At 42.2% G+C, this 23,677-nt stretch overlaps 4 protein-coding genes across 5 annotated transcripts in view; 2 read left to right on the top strand and 2 right to left on the bottom strand.

The window, feature by feature from the left end:
- Positions 1-2,078, bottom strand: LOC118425296. The gene is made up of 2 exons (XM_035834101.1): positions 1,291-2,078; positions 1-807 (listed from the first exon to the last, which is right to left on the bottom strand). The coding sequence occupies exons 1-2, from the start codon at positions 2,076-2,078 to the stop codon at positions 438-440; spliced, it is 1,158 nt and encodes a 385-aa protein (XP_035689994.1). The 3' UTR covers positions 1-437.
- A 167-nt stretch (positions 2,079-2,245) lies between these two features.
- On the top strand, positions 2,246-12,884 carry LOC118425846 (probable 18S rRNA (guanine-N(7))-methyltransferase). The gene is made up of 13 exons (XM_035834959.1): positions 2,246-2,290; positions 2,398-2,435; positions 7,034-7,129; positions 7,555-7,637; positions 8,077-8,173; positions 9,530-9,626; positions 10,146-10,196; positions 10,506-10,591; positions 11,000-11,048; positions 11,194-11,243; positions 11,736-11,825; positions 12,478-12,570; positions 12,695-12,884. The coding sequence occupies exons 1-12, from the start codon at positions 2,246-2,248 to the stop codon at positions 12,530-12,532; spliced, it is 837 nt and encodes a 278-aa protein (XP_035690852.1). The 3' UTR covers positions 12,533-12,570; positions 12,695-12,884.
- Positions 12,885-14,331: 1,447 nt separating this feature from the next.
- Positions 14,332-20,272, bottom strand: LOC118426421 (GTP-binding nuclear protein Ran). 2 transcript variants are annotated; one of them, XM_035835794.1, is made up of 7 exons: positions 20,105-20,272; positions 18,670-18,741; positions 18,434-18,518; positions 17,287-17,412; positions 16,776-16,963; positions 15,877-16,047; positions 14,332-15,143 (listed from the first exon to the last, which is right to left on the bottom strand). In XM_035835794.1, the coding sequence occupies exons 2-7, from the start codon at positions 18,718-18,720 to the stop codon at positions 15,099-15,101; spliced, it is 666 nt and encodes a 221-aa protein (XP_035691687.1). In that variant the 5' UTR covers positions 18,721-18,741; positions 20,105-20,272; the 3' UTR covers positions 14,332-15,098. The 2 variants fall into 2 exon arrangements, with proteins under 2 accessions (XP_035691687.1, XP_035691688.1); XM_035835795.1 differs by lacking the exon at positions 20,105-20,272 and adding an exon at positions 19,829-19,903.
- A 241-nt stretch (positions 20,273-20,513) lies between these two features.
- LOC118426420 (syntaxin-like) overlaps positions 20,514-23,677 on the top strand; it is a gene marked incomplete in the record, with an annotated part of 66,181 nt that continues 63,017 nt past the window's right edge. Inside the window, 3 exon segments of the mRNA XM_035835793.1 lie at positions 20,514-20,935; positions 21,110-21,196; positions 21,406-21,505. Of these exon segments, the coding sequence (XP_035691686.1) occupies positions 20,906-20,935; positions 21,110-21,196; positions 21,406-21,505 (217 nt within the window).

Here is a 23,677-nt window from a genome sequence, read left to right as displayed (position 1 = left end):
ATATCTATATCTTAGACTTAAAATGTGGTGTCAACTAGCTATATAGAGTTTTAGTTTGTTGAGGTAAAACGTTACATGTACTAGTACACTACAAGTGCACCAGATGCTTGGGTCGGGATCACTGACTTATTTTGTAACTAAAAACGTGTTATTCCGACCACAAAGATGAAGATTTAGCACTGGAAAAAGATGAAAACGTTGAAATCAGCACCATCTATGATTTCAGATCCTCGCTACTGCATGGGAACAAGATACCTGAAGTCTAACTAAACATTCCGTAACCTGTTCATTCATATTTCCGTCATTATTGAAGACCACAGGTTCAACTTGTTCAGGTTTAAGCACAGGTCCAAACCTGTAGCTAAACCTCTGTACTTGTAACTGATGTTATTTTTACAGTACTACACTTGAGCACTTTCAATTTAAAAAAATCAACGTTACTTTAAAATGAAGGCAATCACAGTTGCAATACCAAGCAAGACAAGTGCAATATAAGAGTCCTTCTTATTACGTGCTTCGGCCCTCTTATAGTCTTCATAGTTCTTCCTGACGCGTTTCCTCCTCTGTTCTTGCTCCATAGCGTCTCCGTAGTGACCCCTTAGCCACTCGTCCATGTTATAGCCCAGATTGCCCCTACTCTGGACCTTAGTGTCTGAGTAGGCCTGTCTGCTGCCCTCCTGTCGAGGCGGCGGAGTTGTCGGTTTCCTTTCCCTCAACAAGTCCGACTTGTTCAGGACTCCGTGGTCATACTTCCTTCGCAGGTCCCTGTGGCTGAGCACTTCGTATGCCTCCGTGATCTCAGTGAACCTGTAAGTATAATATATAGTCATAAAGTATCCTGCGGCATTGTGCCGGCCACGCAGGATTGCGTGGTGAGAGCACACGATTCACACGTGGCCAAGCACATGCCGCTGGGCAAAGTAGAATCTCGAATAACGCCTTCGCTTCTAGAACGGAATTCTAGAAGCTGTCATTTGTTCTTTCTTTTTTTTGAGGCTACCAAGTTCAACTTGCTGAAGACCTATATACTCATTTTTCACTTGAGTGAAGTGAGGAAAGTCATGTAAAGTGCCCTTGGCTTTCCCAAGGGCACAAGATCGGTGACACGGCAGGGTTCGAACTCAGGACCTTCTGGGCCTGAGTCAAACGTGCTGCCGATTGTGCCACGCGGTCCCACAATTTGGACTTTGAATAATGAGAGATCTCCGATCTAGAGTAGAGATGTGTTTAGTTTTATCTTCAAGTTATCTGTCTGAAGTCAGAGCAACATGATTTTAGACTGTTACAAACCTGTCGGCGGCGAACGCAGTCTTGTTCCTGTCTGGGTGGAACTGCATAGACTTCTTGTAGTACGCGCTCTTGATCTGCGTCTGAGTGGCGGCTGGAGTGATGCCCAGCACGTCATAATAGTGGACGTTGACTTGCCTCTCTCTGTGATGGAACTTCTGATAGTGCTGCCTACAGTCCGTCCTAAAACTTCTGACCTGAGATCGCTCAAATGGTTGTGATGTAGCATCCCCTTGAAGGAAAGCCCAAGATCGCTGACAGTTGGCTGCAAAACTACCAATACCAACGACAGGATGCGACTTGAGGATCTGATCTTCTTCCAAGGCTTCTTGAGCGATCGGGTCAGCATCTTGTAGTTCTTCTACATCTCTCTCACGGTCGTAAAGCTCTCCGAAGGTTCTCAGCACAACGGGATCTTCTAACAACTTTAAGTACAGGTTTTCCACCATGCTCCCGTGCTGATAGAGTTGGCCAACGCTCTCAACCTGTCGGACACTCCCACCACATAGCAGTGTTGCGTAAGGTGAACAACAACCGGACCTGCCATCAGAAAAAGCGTCGCTGCTCAAAAACTTCGCGTAGCAGGCTCCTAGCGTGGCCTTCAAAACGTTCCTGGTGTTCCTCTGACAGAGCGGAGCCGCCATCGTGCGGCTCGGAAAGGTTTTCGTCCGAGTAAAAGCCCGAAGAGACTTCGCCGGCCGGCCAGCGGCCAACATCGCCGCCATCATGAAGGTTGTGACCCCTGTGATGACGTCACGACCATGGGACGCCAACCTCTGCACTTTTGACATCTTTTTCGTCGTTATATCGCATTTAAATCCCGTTAATTCTGTAACATGTCTTAAACATAACCACGACACACAATTAGGATATGCTAAGGGCTTCAAATTTTGGAACAAAGCTAAACTTTATGATGGAAAACTAACCTCTACCCTTTGACCTCCACGTGCTCGCTAAGATGGCTTCCGGAAGAAGACCCGAACACCAAGCTCCTCCAGAAGTGGTGAGTTTTCTGCCTCGTCTGGGGTCTTTTTCATCAGAAATGTCCGACAATTGTGAGATACGGTTGCAGGGACAATGCTGATTGTATTTCCTTTTCTTTGCCTACAGTTCTACAATGAAGAGGAAGCTCGCAAGTACACGTCCAAGTAAGGGATTTTTGATCGTGTCTGAACACGTACTTTTTGTGCTCCTCATTTTGTGCCACAATTTAGGCTGTTCGAGGAAAATGAATGGCGATTAGGGCTGATGACATTGTACTGCAAACTTGGACATGAGGGGTGGTGGTATGACAGAGGATCCATGATAGCAAGAAGAGGTGTTGTTGTTGTTGTTGTCTCTCTAACCGCTTCAGTTGTCGGTAAATGGTCTCATGTGCTTTCCTTCATTCCCTTCTCTCTATGTGCATCCAAACACATGTGTTACACTCTTGCTGCTTTTTCCAATTGGTCGGCTTTTGCACACATTGTCGGTATCCCTTCAAACTTCCATTCTTCTATTCCTTTTGTTGTCTATTCTCATTCTCCATCTTCCCTCTCATCAGTCATTGTTCAAATCTTCTTGTACTTGTCAAGTATTTGATCAGGGCTGTTTGGAGTTTTTCCACTCCTTCCTTGCTAATCTCCTCCTCTGATCCTGCATAGATTTCCAGATCCTCTGGATTCACTGTCATCATTCCCTCTTCTCTCAGACAGAGGTATGTGTCTCTCTGTAATCTCTCTCTCTGCTCTGAATAAAGGTCACAATCCCATAAATAATGTTCTATGGTTTCCGGCACCAAGCAGTGTTTACACAGGTCTGTTTTGCACTCAGGGTTGGTCAGTTTCTCCAAGCTATTGAGTCTTGTGTGTCCGCTTAGTATGTGGTTCAGCAGTATATATCCTCTTCTATCCGTCATACTACTTAACATTCTTCTTACTCCCACTTTCTTGATCACACTGTGCGTTAAGATACTTTGTGTCGACAGCATGTATCTATTTTGCCATCTCTGTGTGGAGTTTTCATTGATTTCCTTCTTGATGTCTTGTTTTGTCATAAGTGCAATCATCATGTGTTCTTCTTTTTTACTCTCCTTAGCTGCTTCCTTTGCAAGACCATCTGCTATCTCATTGCCTGTAATGCCCATATGACCAGGGGTCCATAGGATCTGTAAATTGTTCTTATTTTCTGCAATTTCAGCTAGTGTCTTTCTTATCTTCATGGTTGTTTCTTGATTGCTTCTGGGTGGCCCAGCATGTGATACAGCTTCGATTGCTGATTTACAATCACATAGTATAAATATGTTCTTTCCGTGTATCTTGCTTTTCTTAATGAGTTCTGCCGCCAGCAACAAACCATGCAGTTCTCCTATATAATTGTTGCCTTCACTTGACACTGATTTCTTCAGGCAAATCGGTATACTGTCTAGTCCTTTTAGGTATATTGCAGCGCCGCTGCCCGTTGGGCCTGGATTTCCTAGTGCTGAGCCATCCGTAAAACAGATGACATCTTCGTGTGTGACCTTCCCAAGCATCTTTTGTATCTCAACAGCTCCTTCCTTTTTGCTCAGTACCTCCCGTATGTTGAAGACCTTTTTAGTTCGTACAGGTTTGAAGGAGATGTTTTCACTTTTGTACTGAAACTCTTCCTCAACTGGGTCCGCTGCCCTTTTACCCACGCTGTGTCTATAGCAGTTGTGTAACAGTGTCAGTGTTGTAGGTGTTCTTTCATGCTCTGTAGCTTGCCACTTGTTCATCATGTGTCCTATCATGGTATTGTTGTTCTTCATTAGGAGTCTGGCATACTCCATGGCTTGTATACTTCTCAGGTGTATATCTAGGGGCATAACGTTTGTTAGCACCTCCAGTGCCTCAGTAGAAGTGTGTGACAGGCATCCAGTGATTTTCAACAGCGCCTGTCTCTGTACTCCTTCCAACTTCTTCACAGCCGTGTCTGTTGCATTAACCATCAAGGATGCTCCAAACTCTGCATGTGGGCGTACAAGTGTCTTGTACACATGTGTAGCTGTATTTTGGTCAAGTCCCGTTCTTGGGTCTAACACACTGGCTACTGCTTTCAGAGTTTTGTATGCTTTCTTGGTTTGATGCTCCACGTGTGCTCTCATATGTAAGTATCTGTCCATGTATATACCCATTAATCTTTTTTCTTCTGCTTCTGTCAATGTGCTGTTTCCCATCTGTAGTACCACTCTCTTTCTCTGCTCCTTAGGAGGTTGGAATACCATGTATTCAGTTTTTTCAGCTTGTATCTTTGCATTCCATTTGTTGCACCACTGTAGAGTACTGTCAATGTCATTCTGAATTGTACTCACTAGTGCATCTATGTCCTTACCCCTTTTCCACAGCATGTTGTCATCAGCATATTCTCCATGTTCAGAACTCACATCTTTGAGCATATCACATGTGTAAGCATTGCAGAGTGTGGGTGAAAGTATAGCACCCTGTGGTATGCCAACATATGTTTCCTTCCATTCTGTCGTGTAGTCATTTACACAGAATCTGTTCCATCTGTTCAGAAACTCGTGTATATTGGCAAGCATCCTACCACCTACACCCATCTTCCATAGTTTCCACAATAGGCCTTCTCTCCATATTCTTTCGTAGCATGACTCAAGGTCCATTACTACCAGTATCACTGTTTCACCATCTTGCCAGGCCATCTGGATGTCTTGTACAAGTCTGAGGATGGTCTGTGTACATGTTCTCTGTTTTCTGTATGCATCTTGTGTTTCTGCAAGTTTACCTCCTGCTTCAAGAAACCAAATCAGTCTGTTATTCATCACTCTTTGTAGCAGTTTGCCTATGATACTCTGTAATGTGATTGGTCTGTAACTCTTTGTGTTGTTGTAGTTCTCTTTGTTTGGCTTCTGGATTAGAATTTTGGGGTCTTGTTTGAAGCTTTTTGGGTGCTTTCCTTCTGTCCAAGCCTTCTGGAGCAACATGTGTAATGCCTGCACCAGGCCATTTCCTCCTTGGGGTGGGGTGGTTGGAGCATCCGGACAGTAGGACAGACTGGGGTTGAAGTATAATTTGTGACAGCTGGGCCGAGGGGGGTGGAGCACCAAAACAAAGGCATATCAAGAGTGGCTTTAGGTATCAGGGCCCTCCAGGAGGGCCCCCAAGGGGGGGTACCGACAACGCTCTACGCTAAATTCGGGAGGGCCGGCTACGTAATACGCTAAATTATGGATACTTTATTACGCTCTACGCTAAATTACGAAATTTCATAATGCATTATGCAAATATTTATTGTCTTTTGCCTGAACTCCGCCGACGGCAGAACATGTGAAGATGAGATCTAACCAAAACTGATAATTCCATCAATTACTTAACTTCTAAAGACGTCTTGCTGGCCAAAGGCGGCGACAGCAAAAATGTGACGTAATTTTCAGCACTTGTAACACCGAAAGCGGAGGCGCGACAATCCTAGGCCGTCTGGGGGCATGCTCCCCCGGGAATATTGTGAAATCCTGACCCCCTAAAACGCCATGTTATGCATTTTGAAGGGCAAATTTTGCTCACAGACTAAGCTAAGTTCAATAGCATCCAATTAGAAATTCACATGGTTTTAACTTTAAGCTGGGCAACGCCCCCAAACATCATTTTCAGATTTCGAGTGCCGAAAGCACGAACAGTCGAACCGTCGTAAGGTAGACGGGAAAATTTGGAAATTTTTACCCTCTGAAACACCATTTCCTGGATTTTGAGGGGCAAATTTTGCTGGCAGACCATATGCTCAATGTAATGACATTTCTGTCAGAGAAACGTCTTTGAGGGCGCCGGGCGCCGGAGAGTCGTGAGCGCCGGAGGCCCAAGCCGTCGCAAGCCTTGGCAAGGGCCGCCCAGCGCCCAGAGAAAAATTGAAATCTCGACCCTCTGAAATGCCATTTCCTGCATTTAAGGGGCACATTTTGCTTGTTAACTAAGCTACGGTAAAAAGATTTCTACTAGTTGGGGGACGACGCTCCCGCAACATATTTTCACCATGTCCAGTGCCGAAGTGTTGAGCCATAGCAAGGAATGTCCGGCGAAATTTTGAAATCTGGACCCTTTGAAACGCAATTTCCAGCATTTTCGCGGGTAAAATTTGCCGGTAGACTAGTTAAGTTTAATGAAACTTTGATTACACTTGACGAAAAATTAATATGAATTACGTTTTACGGTAAAATCCGGTCTGCTTCTACGTAATACGTTAAATTAAGGGGGCCAATATCGCTCGACGCAAAATGCACCGATTACGCTCTACGTTGAATTCGAACGGTCCCGCTACGGAGTACGTAGAATTAAAACCGCCGATTACGCTCTACGGAAAAGGGCTTTGGGGCCCCCCTCCAGCAGGCCAGAGGGGTTTGAGTTTTGAGCCAGCAAATCAGAGTGGTTTGAAGCATGATTTGGGACTGCATGGTAGAGGGGGTTGAAGTTCCAGGAGAGCAGGACAGAGGGGGTTGACGCATTGGTACAGTGGGATCCAGGGGGTTGAAAATGAAACATAATTTGGGACAGCCGACCAGAGGAGGTTGAAGCAGCAGAAAAGCTGGACAGCCGGATGGCCGTAAAACATCAGGACAGAGGGGCCCGTTTTTAAAGCATTTCGGGACAACAGCTTGGGTTGAAGCATTGGGATAGCAGGACAGAAGTTGTTGAAGCATCATGATGTTCTCATTTTTTGGGAACAGCCAGTGAGCTAGTTCACAACTAAAAAACATGAACTAGCATCTTGTTGTAGCCTTAACCCTTTATTTTCCCAGTTCCCGTATGATCCAGATTCAGCAGGAGCTGACAGAGAGAGCGGTGGAGATGCTCAACCTCCCCGAGGACACGCCCTGCTATCTTCTGGATCTTGGGTTAGTGCAGCCTGCTTTGTTTGTCTAGGGATGTTACAGTGCTCGAAATACTTTAACTTCAGCCTGGTTGCCTGAGTCAAAAGCCAGGTTGTGCCATCAGCATTTCAGGTTGCCCCACTTCCACAACATTAGACATTACTTTCTTCAAATCAGCTACTTATCTATTATCCTTTCTTCCACTTAAATGTAACTACATATATTTTATCTTATCAACAAATAAATGCAAAAGCTTATGCACGTAGTTGGGGAAAAAGTGGTGCTCAGTGTACATCAGAGTTAATCCAAATGGGTTTCAAATTTTCATATCTTTAACTTGACCACATTTTATATCAAAGTAATTTAACAAGAGAAGAGATGCTTGCTGAAGATTTCTATCGAAGGGGCATAAGACACTGTTAACACCAGGGTATTGCCCAACTCTTCAGGTGTGGGTCTGGACTGAGTGGAGAGTTCTTGACTGACCAGGACCATATGTGGGTTGGGATGGACATCAGTGCTAACATGTTGGGTAAGTCCGCTGATGGTCAAGTGTTGTAGATAGTGTGTAATGGCTTTCAGATGACAGTACGTTGACCATCATACATGGACCACTTTTACGAACCTCGAGATTTCATCGCCTCCACAGTATAAGGAGGTACTAGTATTAGTACTATATCTATGTCTAGCATCATAGGTAATATAATTTATTATTGACTGTTTAGTACTGATTAAGGGCAAAGGTTTGACACCTGTGTGTTTCATCTGAAAGTGGTATGTATTCCCGACTGTGTTTCAAATTTGCAAGTGTAACTAGTGTTTAAGAAAAAAAAGGGCACAAACAGGCATCAAACCTTGGCTCATCCACCAGGCTCAACAATTTCATCACTAAATACCAGAAATAGTACCTTTTTGTACTTGTGATAAACCTCAGAGGATTGTCAAAAGTGTCCTGATGGTACCTTACACAGATGTAGCACAAGAGAGGGAGGTGGAAGGAGACCTGTTGCTAAGTGACATGGGGCAGGGCATGTGCTTCAGACCAGGAACATTTGATGGGGTTATAAGGTAAGATTCAAAATGATATTGCAGGTATATATTGTAAAAAACCTCCCTTCTCCATCTAACGTAAGGTTACCAGTTTACGTGCAGGACCAGTTTACGGTCACTTATTGGTGGATGCAGACTTCGAGGTCAATTGTAAAAAAGAAAATTCTCTTGAGTAGGAAAGAAGTACGTTTATATCATCTATTTGTCTTGCCTTATTTATCCTATAACTTTGCATCCAGCAAATCACGTCTGAAAAGACCGACAACAATTTACATTTATGCTTGAGTGCGCACAACACTATTACAGATGACCCGGTTCTGATCGTAATTCTAGACGGCTATTTTCGTCCCCTCTTTAAAATCCAACAAACTCTTTATGAATTGAAACATCACCTCAAACCAAACCTGGAGTTCTTATCTCAAGAATGCATGGTGATTTTATGTATGTTGTCCAAGGAAACTCTTATAAACTGCATAAAAACAAGTGACTGTCCTCGCCGAGTGGGTAGTTTTCGAACGCCATGTTGCATCACGTGACTTGCCCGTTAAAGCTTGGTGCACTGGAGAGCGAGAAATTGTCGCAAGGGGCGCTGTTGGGGTTTAATTTATGTGGGGAGGGCACGGCGTGAGCAAGCCACATGTATACTGAATGCATTTCAAGGCCAGTTCCTATCTATACAGGTGATAACAACATCCAAATGCGTTGCCATTATTATGAGTAGCACTGTGCAAGTTGTCGAACAGCATGGTGCTCTGAATGGCGTTCTGTTGGGGCAAAGATGACTTACCGATAATGTTTAGCGGCTATGCAAAGTGGCGGCATGGCCATATGTAAACAATTTATCCATTGTGTTATCTCAGTGAACTACGTGGGGGACTTTTAAGGGAAATGATCAGATATATGTCCTTTAGAAAAATAACCTCATGGAGAAACACCCAACTGACCGTATATTGGTCACCCTGGAAGAATTCTTGGCTGCAGACTTGTTTATTAAAGACGCTCGTACGGCGAGAAATCCTCAGAAGAAATATGATGCCACACAGAGCTTGACGCAGACCGACTTTGATGTCTTCCAATTAAGGACAGCTTTTCACTTCCCGACCTGCGCGCTTTCCATAAAACGGCATTATTAACAAATCGACCGTAAACTGGTAACCTTACGTTACTTACACTAAGTTACAGTGCTTTTAAGTTCACTTTTTGAGCAATTGTGTAGTATAGAACCACTACTACTAGTAGTAGTATGTGATATTTGACTAATATATTGGAAATGTGTATATGTGGAACATGTTGAATTTTTTTCTGTGCCAAAAATAAGTAATGAAGTCATCACTAATTGTAGTCTTATTCCTTCCTTCCTTCCATTCTCTGTAGTATCTCAGCCATACAGTGGTTGTGTAATGCAGACAAAAAGAGCCACAATCCACCAAAGAGGCTGTACAAGTTCTTCTCTACTTTGTATGCTTGTATGGTATGTACTGCTCTGGTGTCTTATGAGTAAGTTCTGATCCTCACCAAGAAAAAGCCATACATTTTGAAGATTCCATGGCATGAAGAACACAACACACACAGCTCTGATCACAGTTTACCATTGTTTTTCTCACCATTTACTGATTTTGGAAAGGATGTTGGCTGGAAAGCAATGACTGCAATGATTTGAAATTTAGCTATTGATAAACAACTTCATTCTATATAAATTATGCTGAGAAATTGAGTAGTGTACCTTATGTCTGGATCAGGCCTAGAACTTATTGATCACTCATCATATCTACTACAACATGGCTAGTAAAATGTGCCAAAGTTTAGTTGAATAGTTACTGTATCTAAATGCAGTCTTGGCTATATTCTTCTTCTGTGACATACTCTACTTCAGGTATTTCACTGTTTATCATGTTTACATTATAATTCAATGTGTTGACCAAGTTTCAAAGATTAAGCAGGTGGTCATTAATTAGTCTGTCATTAATTAGTCTTTGTGTTTCCTCGTCAGGCACGTGGTGCCAGGGCTGTGCTTCAACTTTATCCTGAAAACTCAGACCAGGTAAGAAGTATCCTTATGTTGAAGGGGTGTCTCGCACTAACCAGTCCCAATATTGCGCCCTTGGAAAAGGCACATTCGCCTATTTCCTTACTCAACTCAGTGAAGAAGGGGTACGTAGCTTCGGTTAGGGATGTCCTGTTTGAATGGTGTGTTACGCCGAAAGGTGGTTCGCCAGTTTTGTGGGTCAAATCAAAAGTACAGATTTTGAAGGTAGCTTTGTTGAAAGTGAATCTTTAAATATGGTGTTTTGGTCTTGACAGCCATGTTAGCCTTTGATTTATGTTTGTTGCCTCTTTTGACACTTGCTAGCTGGAGTTGATCACCACACAAGCCATGAAGGCAGGCTTCTCCGGAGGGGTGGTGATTGATTTTCCCAACAGCACAAGAGCAAAAAAGTGAGTTTTTTTTAAAAGTGATAAACTTTATGTATCAACTGACACCAGGTGTTAATCTTGAAAATGATAAAATAGTGTTTTATAGTGATGTTATTCTTTATTGTAAAATAAGAATTGACCAAGTGGTGTATATCATCTGGTATTTATTGTTGGACTGATATAAGGAACATGATGTTCTATGAGGCAGAAGTTAGAATTACAATATTAGCCTGTGTTTACACAATGTCTCGCTGGCTGGGGTTAATGAGGGCGGCGGCAATACTATAAGGCCAGCCGCTAGGAGCGCGATTTTAGTCAGGCTATTACAACATTATTTCCCTTGGCATTATTTTTAATCCATCTTGAACTTGAAATGTAAAACACTGGCTTGAAAAGAAGTACATGTTGTGCTCATTTCCGTTGTTTCAGATTTTTCCTGGTTCTATTTGCTGGTGGTACAATGACGAAATTGCCAAAGGTATGGTCTACTCGCCATTTTGGATGCTTTGTTTCTTCCAGTTATGTATTATGTTCAAATAGTTAGTATGGATAATGTTGTTTCTGATAGTTTTGAATGGTAATTCTGCTAGGTCCAAGTCCTTACCAGTGAGTTTTTGTTTCAGGCACTTGGAACTGATGACAGAGCACACCAGGCACACTTCACAGATACAAGGTGAGCTTTATCTACCATACAACAACAATTTACTCCCATAAGGTGGCCCAAGTGGTCAGCATTGTTGACAAAGAACCTAAAGGCTACGGGTTTGAATCCCTAGCTGGCCCCAATTTTGTGCTCTTAGGAAAGGCCCTTAACAATTATTTCCTCACTCAAGTCAGGTTGAAAGAGTACCTAGCTTTTGTTGAGGATATTCTCTAAGATGGAACATAAAGTGGGAGCTCCTGTCTTGGAGGAGAGTCACACCTGAAGGATATAAAGGAGAAGACGAAAAAGACTAGGGGCCCATCCCAGTGTGAGTGGATCAAATAAATCTGTCCGGATATGCAGATCTTCAGTAAAAACCTGGTTTGTTACACCATGAGGCAGTTTACCAGTCATGCAGTACAATCAACAAGAGGGATGAAGTGATATCTACATAGCAGGACCTCTGAATATCAATGAATGAACCAAAGCACAGCTCTGACCTATTGTTTCTCCTACTTGTAGGGAACGTGGAAAAGGCAAACCTCGTAAATCTGTGAAGAAGTCCCGCGACTGGATAATGGAGAAGAAGGAGAGAAGAAGGCGACAAGGAAAGTGAGTAGTGTAAATTTGTTTATTTTTGGACGGGATCTCACTGCATGCGGGGTAGAAAGGGGCTAATTTTGGTGTTTGCAGTTCAATTTTACAGTACAGCAGAAAATAAAGGAATATTGGTGATATCAGGACTTTGCAGTAAGAGGTCACTATAGTATGTGGACAAAATCACTGCAAGGTAAACAGTATTCTACATTTTTTGGAAGAGCTGTGGAAATTTTTATCAATGCTGGAAGAATGCAGGTTGTTCATGAGGAAAATTAATGTTGGCTTGGAAAATTCAACCATGGGGCCACTGAGTTTTGAAAGTGGATTGTGTTAACTTCGTATATGTGCAGACAGCCTTTGGATAACTTTTATATGCCCAGATGATGATTAGTTATATTACACCTCCATTCCAGTAGGGTGGCATCCTTGCTGTGATCTTAACAGGATGCTCAACATATTTAAGACAAAAATTTATGTGTTTTGTTGTCTTTTCATACCTTTACATTTTGCATAATATTCCGATGATGAAATCAATACTCACATAAATGAAATTTAGATCAGGTGATTTCTATCTAGTGGAATGGGGACCTTAGTAACACTTGTTATGGGTATTAAAGGTTAAATACAGCTGAAACTTTTCTTTTCAATCCTCTTTTGCCCCCAGGGAGGTGAGACCTGACTCCAGGTACACTGGGAGGAAGCGATCAAACAAGTTCTGATGTGTGGAGACAAGAATCGCACCTTTCTACCAATCCAGGCAGATCCTATGGTGCCATAAGATAGTATCAAAGCTGGCCAAGGAGTATAGCCGGCTAAGGGAGTCAAACGGGCACCGGAGTTTGATACTATACATTACGCACCGTGGATCTGCTTGGAGATTAGCTGTTGCCTCTCATAGACTATGTGAAGAAGTTTGGATTCCCCTTGATGAATATGGAACTATTGCGAGCTACATGTGGACATGTTGCAAAACAGTCACAGCTAAGATTCTGTACTCCAAAATGGAGTATTGCTATGCCCCAAGAAGGCAGTCGCTTGCCAGATTAAAGTGAACAAAACATTTTGAACTTTTCATTTGTGTGCTATCTATTGTGTCTACCTGTGTGTCTGTCTCTTTGGTGTTTCTGGACATTACAACGGGTGGATGGATTGATGTACTACGTGTGTTTGTTATGTCTTGTGCAAGTCTTTGATTTGGAGATGACCAATGCATCAATTACATGGATGGTCATAGCAGAAGAAATAGTTTTAATCTTACCATCAATAACTGTACTTATTATCATTGACCTTGTAAGGAAAGCTATAGAAGCCTGCTATACTATACATACTTGTAAGTTTCTTATTTAGGGATCTCTCGTCGTATGGAATATTGTTTACAGTGCTGCACCTACTCAACTGACTGAATTTGGTGTATAGCAGTCTTTCCAAATTAGTTCTCACAAACGAAAAGTTCATGATGGGTTTCTTTAGACCTTCCGAACATTGATCAAACTTAATAATGCCCAAAAATTGTCAGAAAATGCGAAGGGTAAGCCATCTCTCAAACAAGAGATAAATTTAGAAACTTGGGGTGCGTACTTTAATTAAGAAAATATGGTATAAGTACTTTCCCCTCAATGTTTATTACATGCATTCTCCTACGCAGAGGAACCACAGTCGTGTCAAAACTTTGTGTTTACCTATCCTACCTTGTGTACGCGGACCAGTTAGGGACTGCCATACTTATAAATATTAATGAGCTTACCCTTATATGGGCAGTCAGCCGTTGGGGATTGGGCGTTGGCATGGTGAGCAAACAAAGCCATGGTAATACGTAACATGATTGGCTGATAGCTTCCCAGGGGCCTTGCAAGACAGCTTGCGACAACCATCCTCCTAACGCCCGGTCCCCAACGGCACTACCTTATGGGGCCCTGCTGTCCCAGGCCCTACCTACGGGTATTATGATTGTCAAGCAATCAGAGAACAGGCCTTCCTTGGGCTTGTTGTTGTCGCAAGCTGTCTCGCAAAGGCCGCTGGGAAGCTATCAGCCAATCATGTTACGTATTACCATGACTTTGTTTGCTCACCATGCCAACGCCCGATCCCCAACGGCTGACTGCCCATATAAGGGCAAGCTCATTAATATTCATAAGCAAGGCACCCCTAATAACCGAATACTGTGGCTGATTTGTCAGGGTTGATATCATAGGCTTTACCGTGATTGTCAACCCTGAGTGTGAGGGTGGCGACAACAAGCCCAAGAAAGGCCTATTCAATGGGTTTTTTTTTTTTTTTTTTTTACTCAACGTGGTCACCACGTAACAAGGCCTGAAGGCCACTGGTTGACAGCTTGTTTGTGGCGACAATCATAATAGCCACTTATAGGGCATGGGATAGCAGGGCCCCATAAGGTAATGCCGTTAGGGACCTGGCGTTAGGAGGATGATTACATGGAGGAAGACACAAACCTCAAGCAGCTGTGAAGTGGTTTCCATGTTGTTTGGGGGAAAAAATTGAAGAAACAAACAATCATGCATCCTGAAATGCAATACAATAGTTTATTCTGCTTTTAGGTGGTCATATTTTAAAGTCAAAATTAATACAAATGGTGTGGTTACACATGACAAGATTGAGAAACAGAAGCTATGGGAATGCTGGTATATTTATTAACATATCTGGCCATACTGCCACCCATCTATATGTAAGCTTTACTCTCATCCACACACAGGAAATGATCTTAAGCATACTGACAGCCCATACACATCACGTAGCCATGGAAACCAACCCTCCCAAAACTTTGTGGTTGTGGTATCCTTATGCAGCTATCTTTGCAGGAAAAAAAACGTATAAAAAAATTTACACAACTAAAGGGTTTGCTACAGAACCTGAATCTTCAGAAGCACAGGGGCTCGTTAACATACTTAATAGAGAAGCTCTTCAGAGAAATACATTATTATCTCTACATAGTGATACTATCACATCTAATTAGGCTAGCCAAATACATGCTGTTTGTAACAGCTTTTCGTATATATCCATACCTCAAAACCTTACACTTCTTATTGAAACCTGAAGATAGGACGTAATTGAAAATAGTCATCGTTGTTGTCTCAGCTTGGAAGCTTTCTGTATACCAAATACGACCATGGTATCTACCATGTGATATCAAAGGTTCTCTCTCGATGATGCCCCTTCAGAGATATATATGTGCATTATACACTAGAGTCCTTGCAGAGGAAAAGTTGAAACGTCTGGAAGGAGGGAAGTGTTCCTTTGGACATGAAGTTTGTACTTTTTGTTCTGTATTTACAAGTCGTCGTCCTCCTCTGGTAGGGCTGTCTCCTGTGCTTGCTGTAGAATTAACAGAGAAGTATTGCAAATGTAAGTGATGCAGACTTGATGTTGAAAACACGCCACGCACTGGGAAACAATGGACACAAAAGTAGAACACAATCCAAAGAATACAGTAAGTCACATAAGGTACAGACCCTAAGCCTTTATGACCAAAAAAAAATACAATGTTTCTAAATGTACTTGGTTAAATGTAAGCTTTAATATAATTAGAGCTGGACTTTCCATAGCAAAACATCCTACTTAAACTCTGTGTTTATAGATCTTATACTTATAAAAAGATGCATCTTTATAGGTTCAGGCTGTCTCCAGGACCCGTCCCTCCCAGTCAGAACAGAAATTTGCTTGTTGAGACGGAGAAATAAATTCTGTCCGTCCCAAAAATCTGAACTTGATGACATGAACTTGATGACAACATATTGACGTAGGCTTAAAAACACAAATTGAAAACCCCAAATTATCAACATTAGCCCCCAAACTACAATGAGATGGAAAAAGTCTTTCGTAGGGTTCAAGCTGATAAAATTTGTAGTGCTACAAACTATCAATCAGTGCTAGAAATTATCAACACTGGCTCCCATGCTAAATGTGATTCAAAGATACTAGTCTGTGTGACACAAACTCGGCTGTCTAGGGCTGGAACTCGCAGAAGAGGATTAAGCCAAAAGATGTTGGGCAGGCTGCTATAAGCGAGATTTAATCAGGCTATATATATATAATAAGTGCTACCAACCTTGAGGTCCCGTTCGTACTGAGAGGCCAGTTCTGGGTCCATTTGTACTTCTGGTGGCTGAAGGGCAGGCATCTCCACAAACTCCAGGTTGGCATCGCCCGCCAGCTTTCTGGCCAGCCACAGGAATGGCTTCTCAAAGTTGTAGTTGCTTTTTGCACTGATGTCATAGTACTAGAAATTAAAAACATAACAACAAAAAATCTTAGCCATTTGCATTATCATGATGTTGCATTTTTCTCTCTCTAAATTTGCTGTTAGTCATAACTGTACTAGAGTCTAGTACTGTGTACCTCAACAAAACAAAAATTACTGTTAGGAAATGTTTGCTAGGATTTAATTTTGTGGTGGGAAGGAAATGGAACATTTGCTGTGGTGATTATAAGTTGGCTGTTGAAATAAGGTGTTAGGACTATACCAGAACCAACAGTGTGGTGCTGCTTAAACAAGCACAAAGTTTATAGCTCTTAAGTAGCATGCACCAGGAGGCCCTTGTGTCGTGTCCACTCATACCCAGTAGATAAAGATCACTGTTCATCAATACAGAGGTATGTCTGAATCATTGTGAACGACTTGGCTCATCTTTTTGGTGCACACACGTCTGGCCAAAGATAAACTGGACTATGCATTTTGAGCAATGCTTCAGAGTGAGCCAAATGTAATATTGATTTTGTCTGTGGCTATTTCCTCTCTGTTCTTCTGTTTTATTAACAAATTCCTGCTTTTCTCCAGCATTATTTACAGGACACTTGAGTCTCCATTTGTACTTTCAACAGAATTGATAGTTGTTAAACCAATCATTTCCAATCACGCTTCATGCTTGTTGTGTTGGCTATATCTATACATATGAAAACACAAAAACACACAGAACCCTACTTCCAGGAGAGACATGTTAAACTTACCTGCAGGTTCTTCTTCCTGTGGAAGGTGATGGCTTTGGCCTTGACCTTGCGGTCCTTGATGTCGACCTTGTTCCCGCAGAGCACGATGGGGATGTTCTCGCACACGCGCACCAGGTCCCGATGCCAGTTGGGCACGTTCTTGTAGGTAACTCGTGACGTGACGTCGAACATTATAATAGCACACTGACCTGCGGAGGGACAAGGGGAAAACTTTGGTTAGACAAAAAAATTGTGATTCTTGATAGTTATTTACAAATCAGTTGTCATTTGAAGTGTTTTTTTAATACCCTAAGAAGGAAAGTATATTTCTTACCATAAAACAACCTACTTAACCACGGCCAGTAGTAGAATTAAAAAAAAAAAGTAATTTATAACCCTCTGGAAAATCCATTCCATATGAATGTTCATGAATTTGAGAGTGTACTCCATCATGATGTGCATGTCACATAATTCAGACAAATGATTACTAGGCTACTTAAGGAAAAATAAACCATAACAAAAATGTTCTTACCCTGGATATAGTAGCCATCTCTGAGCCCCCCAAACTTCTCCTGGCCTGCGGTGTCCCACACATTGAACTTAATTTCCCCTCTGTTGGTGTTGAATTTAATTGGATGCACTTCTACACCAAGAGTTGCTGAAACACACACACACACACAAAGTGGTGAAATATCATGGATAATATTGACAAACCTCAAATGAAAAAAATACAAGTTACTATCCTGAATTCCCTACATGCATGCACAATCCATGGGATATCTGTCTGTTGCAGCTTTGTTAAGTGCTGAAATTGATCTAAGCATGAACATACTACAATGTATCAACAGCACAAGCAAAAAGTTTTATGATGTAAAATGTTTTTAGCACATCACACAACAGCTCTAAGTCTAACTAATGTAGCATGCACCAGGAGGCTCTTGTGTCGTGTCCACTCATACCCAGTAGATAAAGATCACTGTTCATCAAAACAGAGGTATGTCTGAATCATTGTGAACGACTAGGCTCATCTTTTGGTGCACGCAAGGACTGGTTGATGAAGTGGATTATGCATTTTTTTGTTTCACCTCAGGGGTGAGCCAAATGTTGTACTATTTTGTCTTTGGCTATTTCCTCTCTATAATTCTTTTCTTCTTCTTTTAAATTAATACATTTTCTCTAGCATTGTTTTCAGGACACTTGTGTCTCCGTTTGTATTTATAAAAGAATTGTTAGTCGTTAGACCAATCATTTCCAATCACGTTTCATGCTTTTGTATAGCTCTTATTATCTCCATTCAAAAGTCATAACCTTTGCTCAATGGACACAAATCAACTTGCAATGTGAGAAAGACAGACAGTGTCAGATTTTAGAAAACAGCAAACATTATTTTGGAAAACTTTAAGTTGAAGTGCAATGGTTGTGACTAAACAGCAGTAAATTCAGACTTTATGCAACTACAAATCCTACAAGAGTAAAGGCAAACTTGGAATTGCAAGCAGTCCTGTTTGGTGACCAGTGTTAAAACTGCTTCAGTTTCAACTGCACCTGCATTCATAAGGTTAAAGGAAATGGTCTTTCCTCAACTATACCATGCCTCAGTGGCTTTCAACTCCGAAAAACAACACACAAGCGCAGTTCAAACGGTGAGCCAGCTTACATGCAATGGCACCATGACTTACCAACATATTTCTTTTCGAATTCTCCTGTCACGTGGCGTTTTACGAAGGTCGTCTTTCCAGTGCCACCATCGCCAACAAGTACAAGCTGGATAAAGGAACCGGATGTGAGAGGCAATCAAATACAACTAAAATAACAATCTGAAAGGGCTAGAATTTAACATCAAATTCATGTATTCAACGGAGATCATTTTTGGCCAGTACACATGTGTTTGTGACGAAAAATGTGACTGAAGTACCTTGAAGGTTGCAGGTTGTCTATCGTTAGCGCCAGCAATCTCTTGTGCCATGGTGGATCAAGTCAGAGAACTCTGAAAACACAGGTTAACATATTACATAAGGGATACAACATGATGAGCTCTGTATCACCCGAGGTGCCAGCCAGACTGTGGGCCCGTCACCAGCCAGCATCCAACAGCCAAAGGCCAATCTGACCAACTAGAGGGCAGCATTGTATTATTTTTAAGTGGTACCCACCCGAGAAAACACATGTCACTGAAAATTGTGCCGCAGAAGTTGACAAAATAAGTCAGAACACAACTGAATATCAGTTCCACGGTCCAAATCTGGTGTTGGAATTTTAGATAGCAATGCGTGTGAAAAGCATGAAAGCTCCCATTGCCGAAAATATTCGCAATGAGGAAGTGTCTGCACGGGGTTTGTGAGCATCTAATTGTTTTATTGTTTACAAACCTTCATTGATACACCATGAATGATTTACTGGAAAATAGTACCCCTTTTGTTTTTTTAGTTAAATCTAAGGTCTTGAACGTTTTGTGTGACAATTTGCATTTGAAGCTCATTCCTAGTAATTTTACACGGTTATGACCCTAATATAAAGCATCAACTGTACCATAATTGATAAATAGATACACTAGACAATTGCGATATCAGCTTACATAAATCATATTCACAAAACATGACAACAGTGAAAGTACAAAAATAAGGGGGAGGGGGGTTTAGCCTAGCACATATAATTACTATATATTGCTCCAAATATTGTATGAGATGACTCTCTTGTCACCATAGGCAACCATTTACGTCATCGTGTGCACTCATTTTCTTGGTATGACACAAAGGGACGGAATGGTTTCGCCGCGACAAAGGGGGAGGGGGGCACTGGCAAAATTTGTGTACGCAGAATTTTTAGCAACAGAGCCTGCCTACAAAAGCAGCACCCTCGAAACATCAAAACTAATGATAGCTGTACAAAAATGTTAATAAACCAGACAATCAGAAGAATAAAAAATGACATCACGTGTTTTTTGTCAGCTTTTTGAGGCCATGATGGAAATTTCCGCGCGAACATGACCCCAACAATCGCACAATCACAAGTGAAAATGACTTGAAGATGAATAGAATAAAAACACAAATCGCCAAATATCTTCCTCGCGTCACCTAAAAGTGTATCCATAAATGGTTGATAAATTTGGTCTTGTATATCCCTAAACCGCCGCACTTCAATGACGCAACCACTAGTCATGGCGGCTTACAAGTGGTATCGAAACGTCCGAGAATACCGTGCCTTTCACGCCATAGAAAATCATTTCTCGTTCACAATTTACAAACTGAGCGCACCTACTTCACACATGGATTCTAAGGCACGTTTTGTTCTAGCGTTTGGCCAAAGGATGGTAAGGATCCGTTGAAGATTACAGACGCTCGTTGCCTTACCTGTTCGTGCTTCCAACGTGAAGATTAGGGAGGGATGGTAACCAGTTTGAACTGGTACAGCTCACGTGATAAAAAACCGCGCAAAATATCATGTGGTCGGGAGAAGTCGGAGAACCTTACGAGCCATTCCGAACCATATAAGGAGACTTTCGCCGAATATTACGAACGTGTCGGAAAACTTCGCTGGCCCGAGGGTTACGGGATCTGTGACGTTTCCGATGTATGTAAATCATATTCTGCAGATTTTTCGTAAGTCAATCAAGCTTTCTCCAAGCATCACTATCCTTCTCTATAATCCCTCTGAAATCTATAATATTTCCTCACAATCCAGAGCTTTCTCCATTTCTATCCAGCTCTCTCATAGGAATGAATGTTACACATAAAAAGTATTTGCAAATATTTGAATATTTATTTCCATATGTGGGCAAAGTCAATGGTCCCATGCCCGGGCCAGGGTCGAACCTGAGTGGGAGGGTTTTTATTGATTCTGTCCGACATATTTCCAGATGCAACCCAATTTTCCCCCACCGAAAGGAGAAGTGAATCCCGCATGTTCATAATCGTCTGATTTTACCGACCGTTTTACCGAAAAATTTGCAATTTCCGGGTGTGGCCATAGACATCTGGGCATGCGCCTTGTGGAGGTGGTCCGGTGATTGAAATTTAGCGGTGAACGGAGGACAGGACCAGACGACAAGGGGAGGAGATCGATCCCAGCCCCAAAAATTCGACGGAGATTTAGGATATTCCCTCCGCCGGACCTGGAGAGATTCACCGAAGGAATAAGGGACACCATCAACCATGAGGGATCGGCTGGCGGCGTTGAAAGCGGTGAGATTTAGCTTAAAACATGTCGCTCAGAAAAGAAAACCTTGTACCCATCCAAGCCGGCCGACCGAGGGGGGATGTGGCTCCCTCAGGGGAATTGCTTTCCCCTGAAAAATTGATCACCACATGATCGGGGTGTTATTATTCTTGTAAAAATCTCGATTTTGTCCGTTGCAGGCCCAAAGTGACGACGACGATGTGGGGCCAGACGCGGTGACGGTGAACATGGACAGTGGAGGGTTCATGGACGAATTCTTCCAAGAGGTCAGTGTCTGTAACAGTCAACTGCTAGATAAATCAAAATATTAAAATCTGGATCTTCCATTTGTGACCCCCCACCCCCTCATTTCCATAACTCCGTAATGATTTTATGGAATTTGCTTGGTATCTTCTTTGGTACATTTTTTATACACATGTAAGCTGCATGTAAGCATATTTCAACAGGAGTTCTTGATCCCTCTTTGATCACCTAGGTGGAAGAAATCCGTGGTATGATCGACAAGATTCAAGAAAATGTCGAGCAAGTCAAGAAGAAACACAGTGATATCTTGTCAGCGCCACAAGCTGATGACAGTAAGTAGAAGTTCACAAAACAGTGTCACGGTCTTTTCTAAACATTCCCGAGTGTGCACAGGCATTTGTGTGGATGTTGTGATACGCTTGACGAGCTTGGCTGTTGGGCTGATCATCGCCCATCTCTCTTGGCTATGCATCACTGGGGTTGAGCATTCGGAGAGGTGGAGGCAGGTGGCTATGTGTTATAATGTGCACAGAACTAATTATGGAAGCGTGCAACTAGGTGCCGATTGGGGCCCTTACATGAAAGGTGGTTACGGTTTCCTTAGTGTAGCCGTCTGGAGAGTTAACAACCGCATAAAAGTTCTGAATGTGTTTAGACCAAGGTTGTCATTAGATTAGTATTGTGAATATTATGAGTATGCGTCCATCCATACACCCCGCAGCTAGCTGATTTACATAATAATTAATTTTTGGGTTCAGCTCCAGGGATACAGTGTATAATTTCATTCATGAGGTACTAGTAGCCTGGTCAATCTGTGTGTTTCCTGGACTAGAGTAGAGGTATGCTAATTAACCTTTAGCAAACTGAAGTAGCTGTTTGGGTACCGATTCTCTATTGGTTACTGGGTAAGGCAGTAGTCAGAAGGTTAACAAGTAAAGGTGTCTAAAAAAGACACCTATAGGCGACGCATTTTAATGTTACTGACCCGCCCCGGGGTGTATATGGTGAGCTTGAGGGGGGGGGGTATCTGGTTTGTGCGCTTTTGGTTCCTTGGGGCGGGGGGCAAAAGTGGCCTTAAGGAGGGGCGAAAATATTCTGAACTCCTGATACTATTACACAGACAATTTTCTTATTATGACATTATCTTTGTGAGGTTATAGTCCGAATTGTCAGTCGATCGATCCTTCAATCGATTGCAACACGTGCAAACAAGATCTAAAACAGTACATGTACAAAACTTCAAGACTTGTATCAAGAACTTCCCATAACAATAATAGAGAGATTTAAAGCATTAGAAATTAAGGACTTAAATTGCTACTGCAACTGACGGCTTCAATCTATATATGGCCTCATTCGGTCAATATTGACCATGGCAAAATCCTAATTGATATCAGCCCTACAGCGTCGACTGTGGCTAAACAGTCCTATACGAGCATTACATTCTCTGCCACATAGGGCACATCTGCAAGCTGGCTCAGGTCTGTTGTAGAGTTCTTTTCGCAGGATCCGCTTTTCTTCTGCCATACGCATCAGTCTGGTTTCTCCTGATTTCTCATAAAGAAGATAACCATAACAATAATGTAGAATTCCAAAGAATTAAAGATTAAGGACTATGTGACATTATCTGACTGGTTCGGTCCATAAGAAGACGGATTATAGGATGCACAATATACAAGGTAATTACGTCCATAATCTTCTGTCTTTCCTCAATATAAACGAGGGACATGATAATAAAAAGTGTAGATCATCTTCAACAGTATGTTTGTACATAGTATTATTAGTACAGAGAAAAATATGGTTAATGTAGTTCTGAGCCTTCGTAGTTTTCAGGTCACGCTTCCGCATACCAAATGCATGCCAGATGGTACACCCTTGGGAAGGAGGCCCAAAGATCACGACCCCCCCCCCCCCCCCCAACCAAAACCCTGAAACACCTACTTTCCCCCTCCAGCTAAAATCGAACAGTCACGAGCCACCTCATGTCTTGGTAAATAACTAGAAGTGGCTTACGATGCACGTGAGGACAAAGCCGAAAACAAATGTCTACATGAACAACAGCGGGTGGAGCCAACAGGATCTACGTTTGATGATTTGATACCACCTACAGCCAGACAGAACCTGGCTGACACATATGTTACATGTACTATGCAGTCTATACTATCCAAGTATGCACAATTGTGTACATAAGCCTAACCATGTCTTACTCCACAGATAGGGTAATTACAGACGGAAGCATGCGCTATACTACATCATATTTCATACATCATACTACTACATACAAGAGTAGCTCTCAGAGCATTGGCAGCGTCTTGGGCAGTTCAAACTTGGCGCTCTACCAATTACTCATAGCTGTTCTCCCCAGTCATTGGTCAATGCTACATTCAAATGAACTTCCATATATGGTGTAGTCACGTTTTCTATTCCTAAAATAGCCTTGTTACCTAGTATTAGTAGTAACATAAACATCTGGTACAAATACTCTATACGCCTTTTATCTTATCTGT

Source organism: Branchiostoma floridae, chromosome 11 (genome assembly GCF_000003815.2).
Source record: "Branchiostoma floridae strain S238N-H82 chromosome 11, Bfl_VNyyK, whole genome shotgun sequence".
NCBI lineage: Eukaryota > Metazoa > Chordata > Leptocardii > Amphioxiformes > Branchiostomatidae > Branchiostoma > Branchiostoma floridae.
This window is presented reverse-complemented; position numbering and strand designations above follow the sequence as displayed.

What these genes read in the sequence shown, in the direction of transcription:
- LOC118425296 (XM_035834101.1), bottom strand. Translation starts at nt 2,078, where the DNA reads ATGTCAAAAGTGCAGAGGTTGGCGTCCCATGGTCGTGACGTCATCACA. An exon ending in ACTGCGTTCGCCGCCGACAG is followed by an intron (nt 808 to 1,290) that starts GTTTGTAACAGT and finishes TTATACTTACAG; the next exon opens with GTTCACTGAGATCACGGAGG.
- LOC118425846 (XM_035834959.1), top strand. Translation starts at nt 2,246, where the DNA reads ATGGCTTCCGGAAGAAGACCCGAACACCAAGCTCCTCCAGAAGTG. An exon ending in ATCCTGAAAACTCAGACCAG is followed by an intron (nt 10,197 to 10,505) that starts GTAAGAAGTATC and finishes GACACTTGCTAG; the next exon opens with CTGGAGTTGATCACCACACA. An exon ending in CAATGACGAAATTGCCAAAG is followed by an intron (nt 11,049 to 11,193) that starts GTATGGTCTACT and finishes TTTTTGTTTCAG; the next exon opens with GCACTTGGAACTGATGACAG.
- LOC118426421 (XM_035835794.1), bottom strand. Translation starts at nt 18,720, where the DNA reads ATGGCACAAGAGATTGCTGGCGCTAACGATAGACAACCTGCAACCTTC. An exon ending in AGATGGCTACTATATCCAGG is followed by an intron (nt 16,964 to 17,286) that starts GTAAGAACATTT and finishes GTCCCTCCGCAG; the next exon opens with GTCAGTGTGCTATTATAATG. An exon ending in ACAGGAAGAAGAACCTGCAG is followed by an intron (nt 16,048 to 16,775) that starts GTAAGTTTAACA and finishes TTTAATTTCTAG; the next exon opens with TACTATGACATCAGTGCAAA.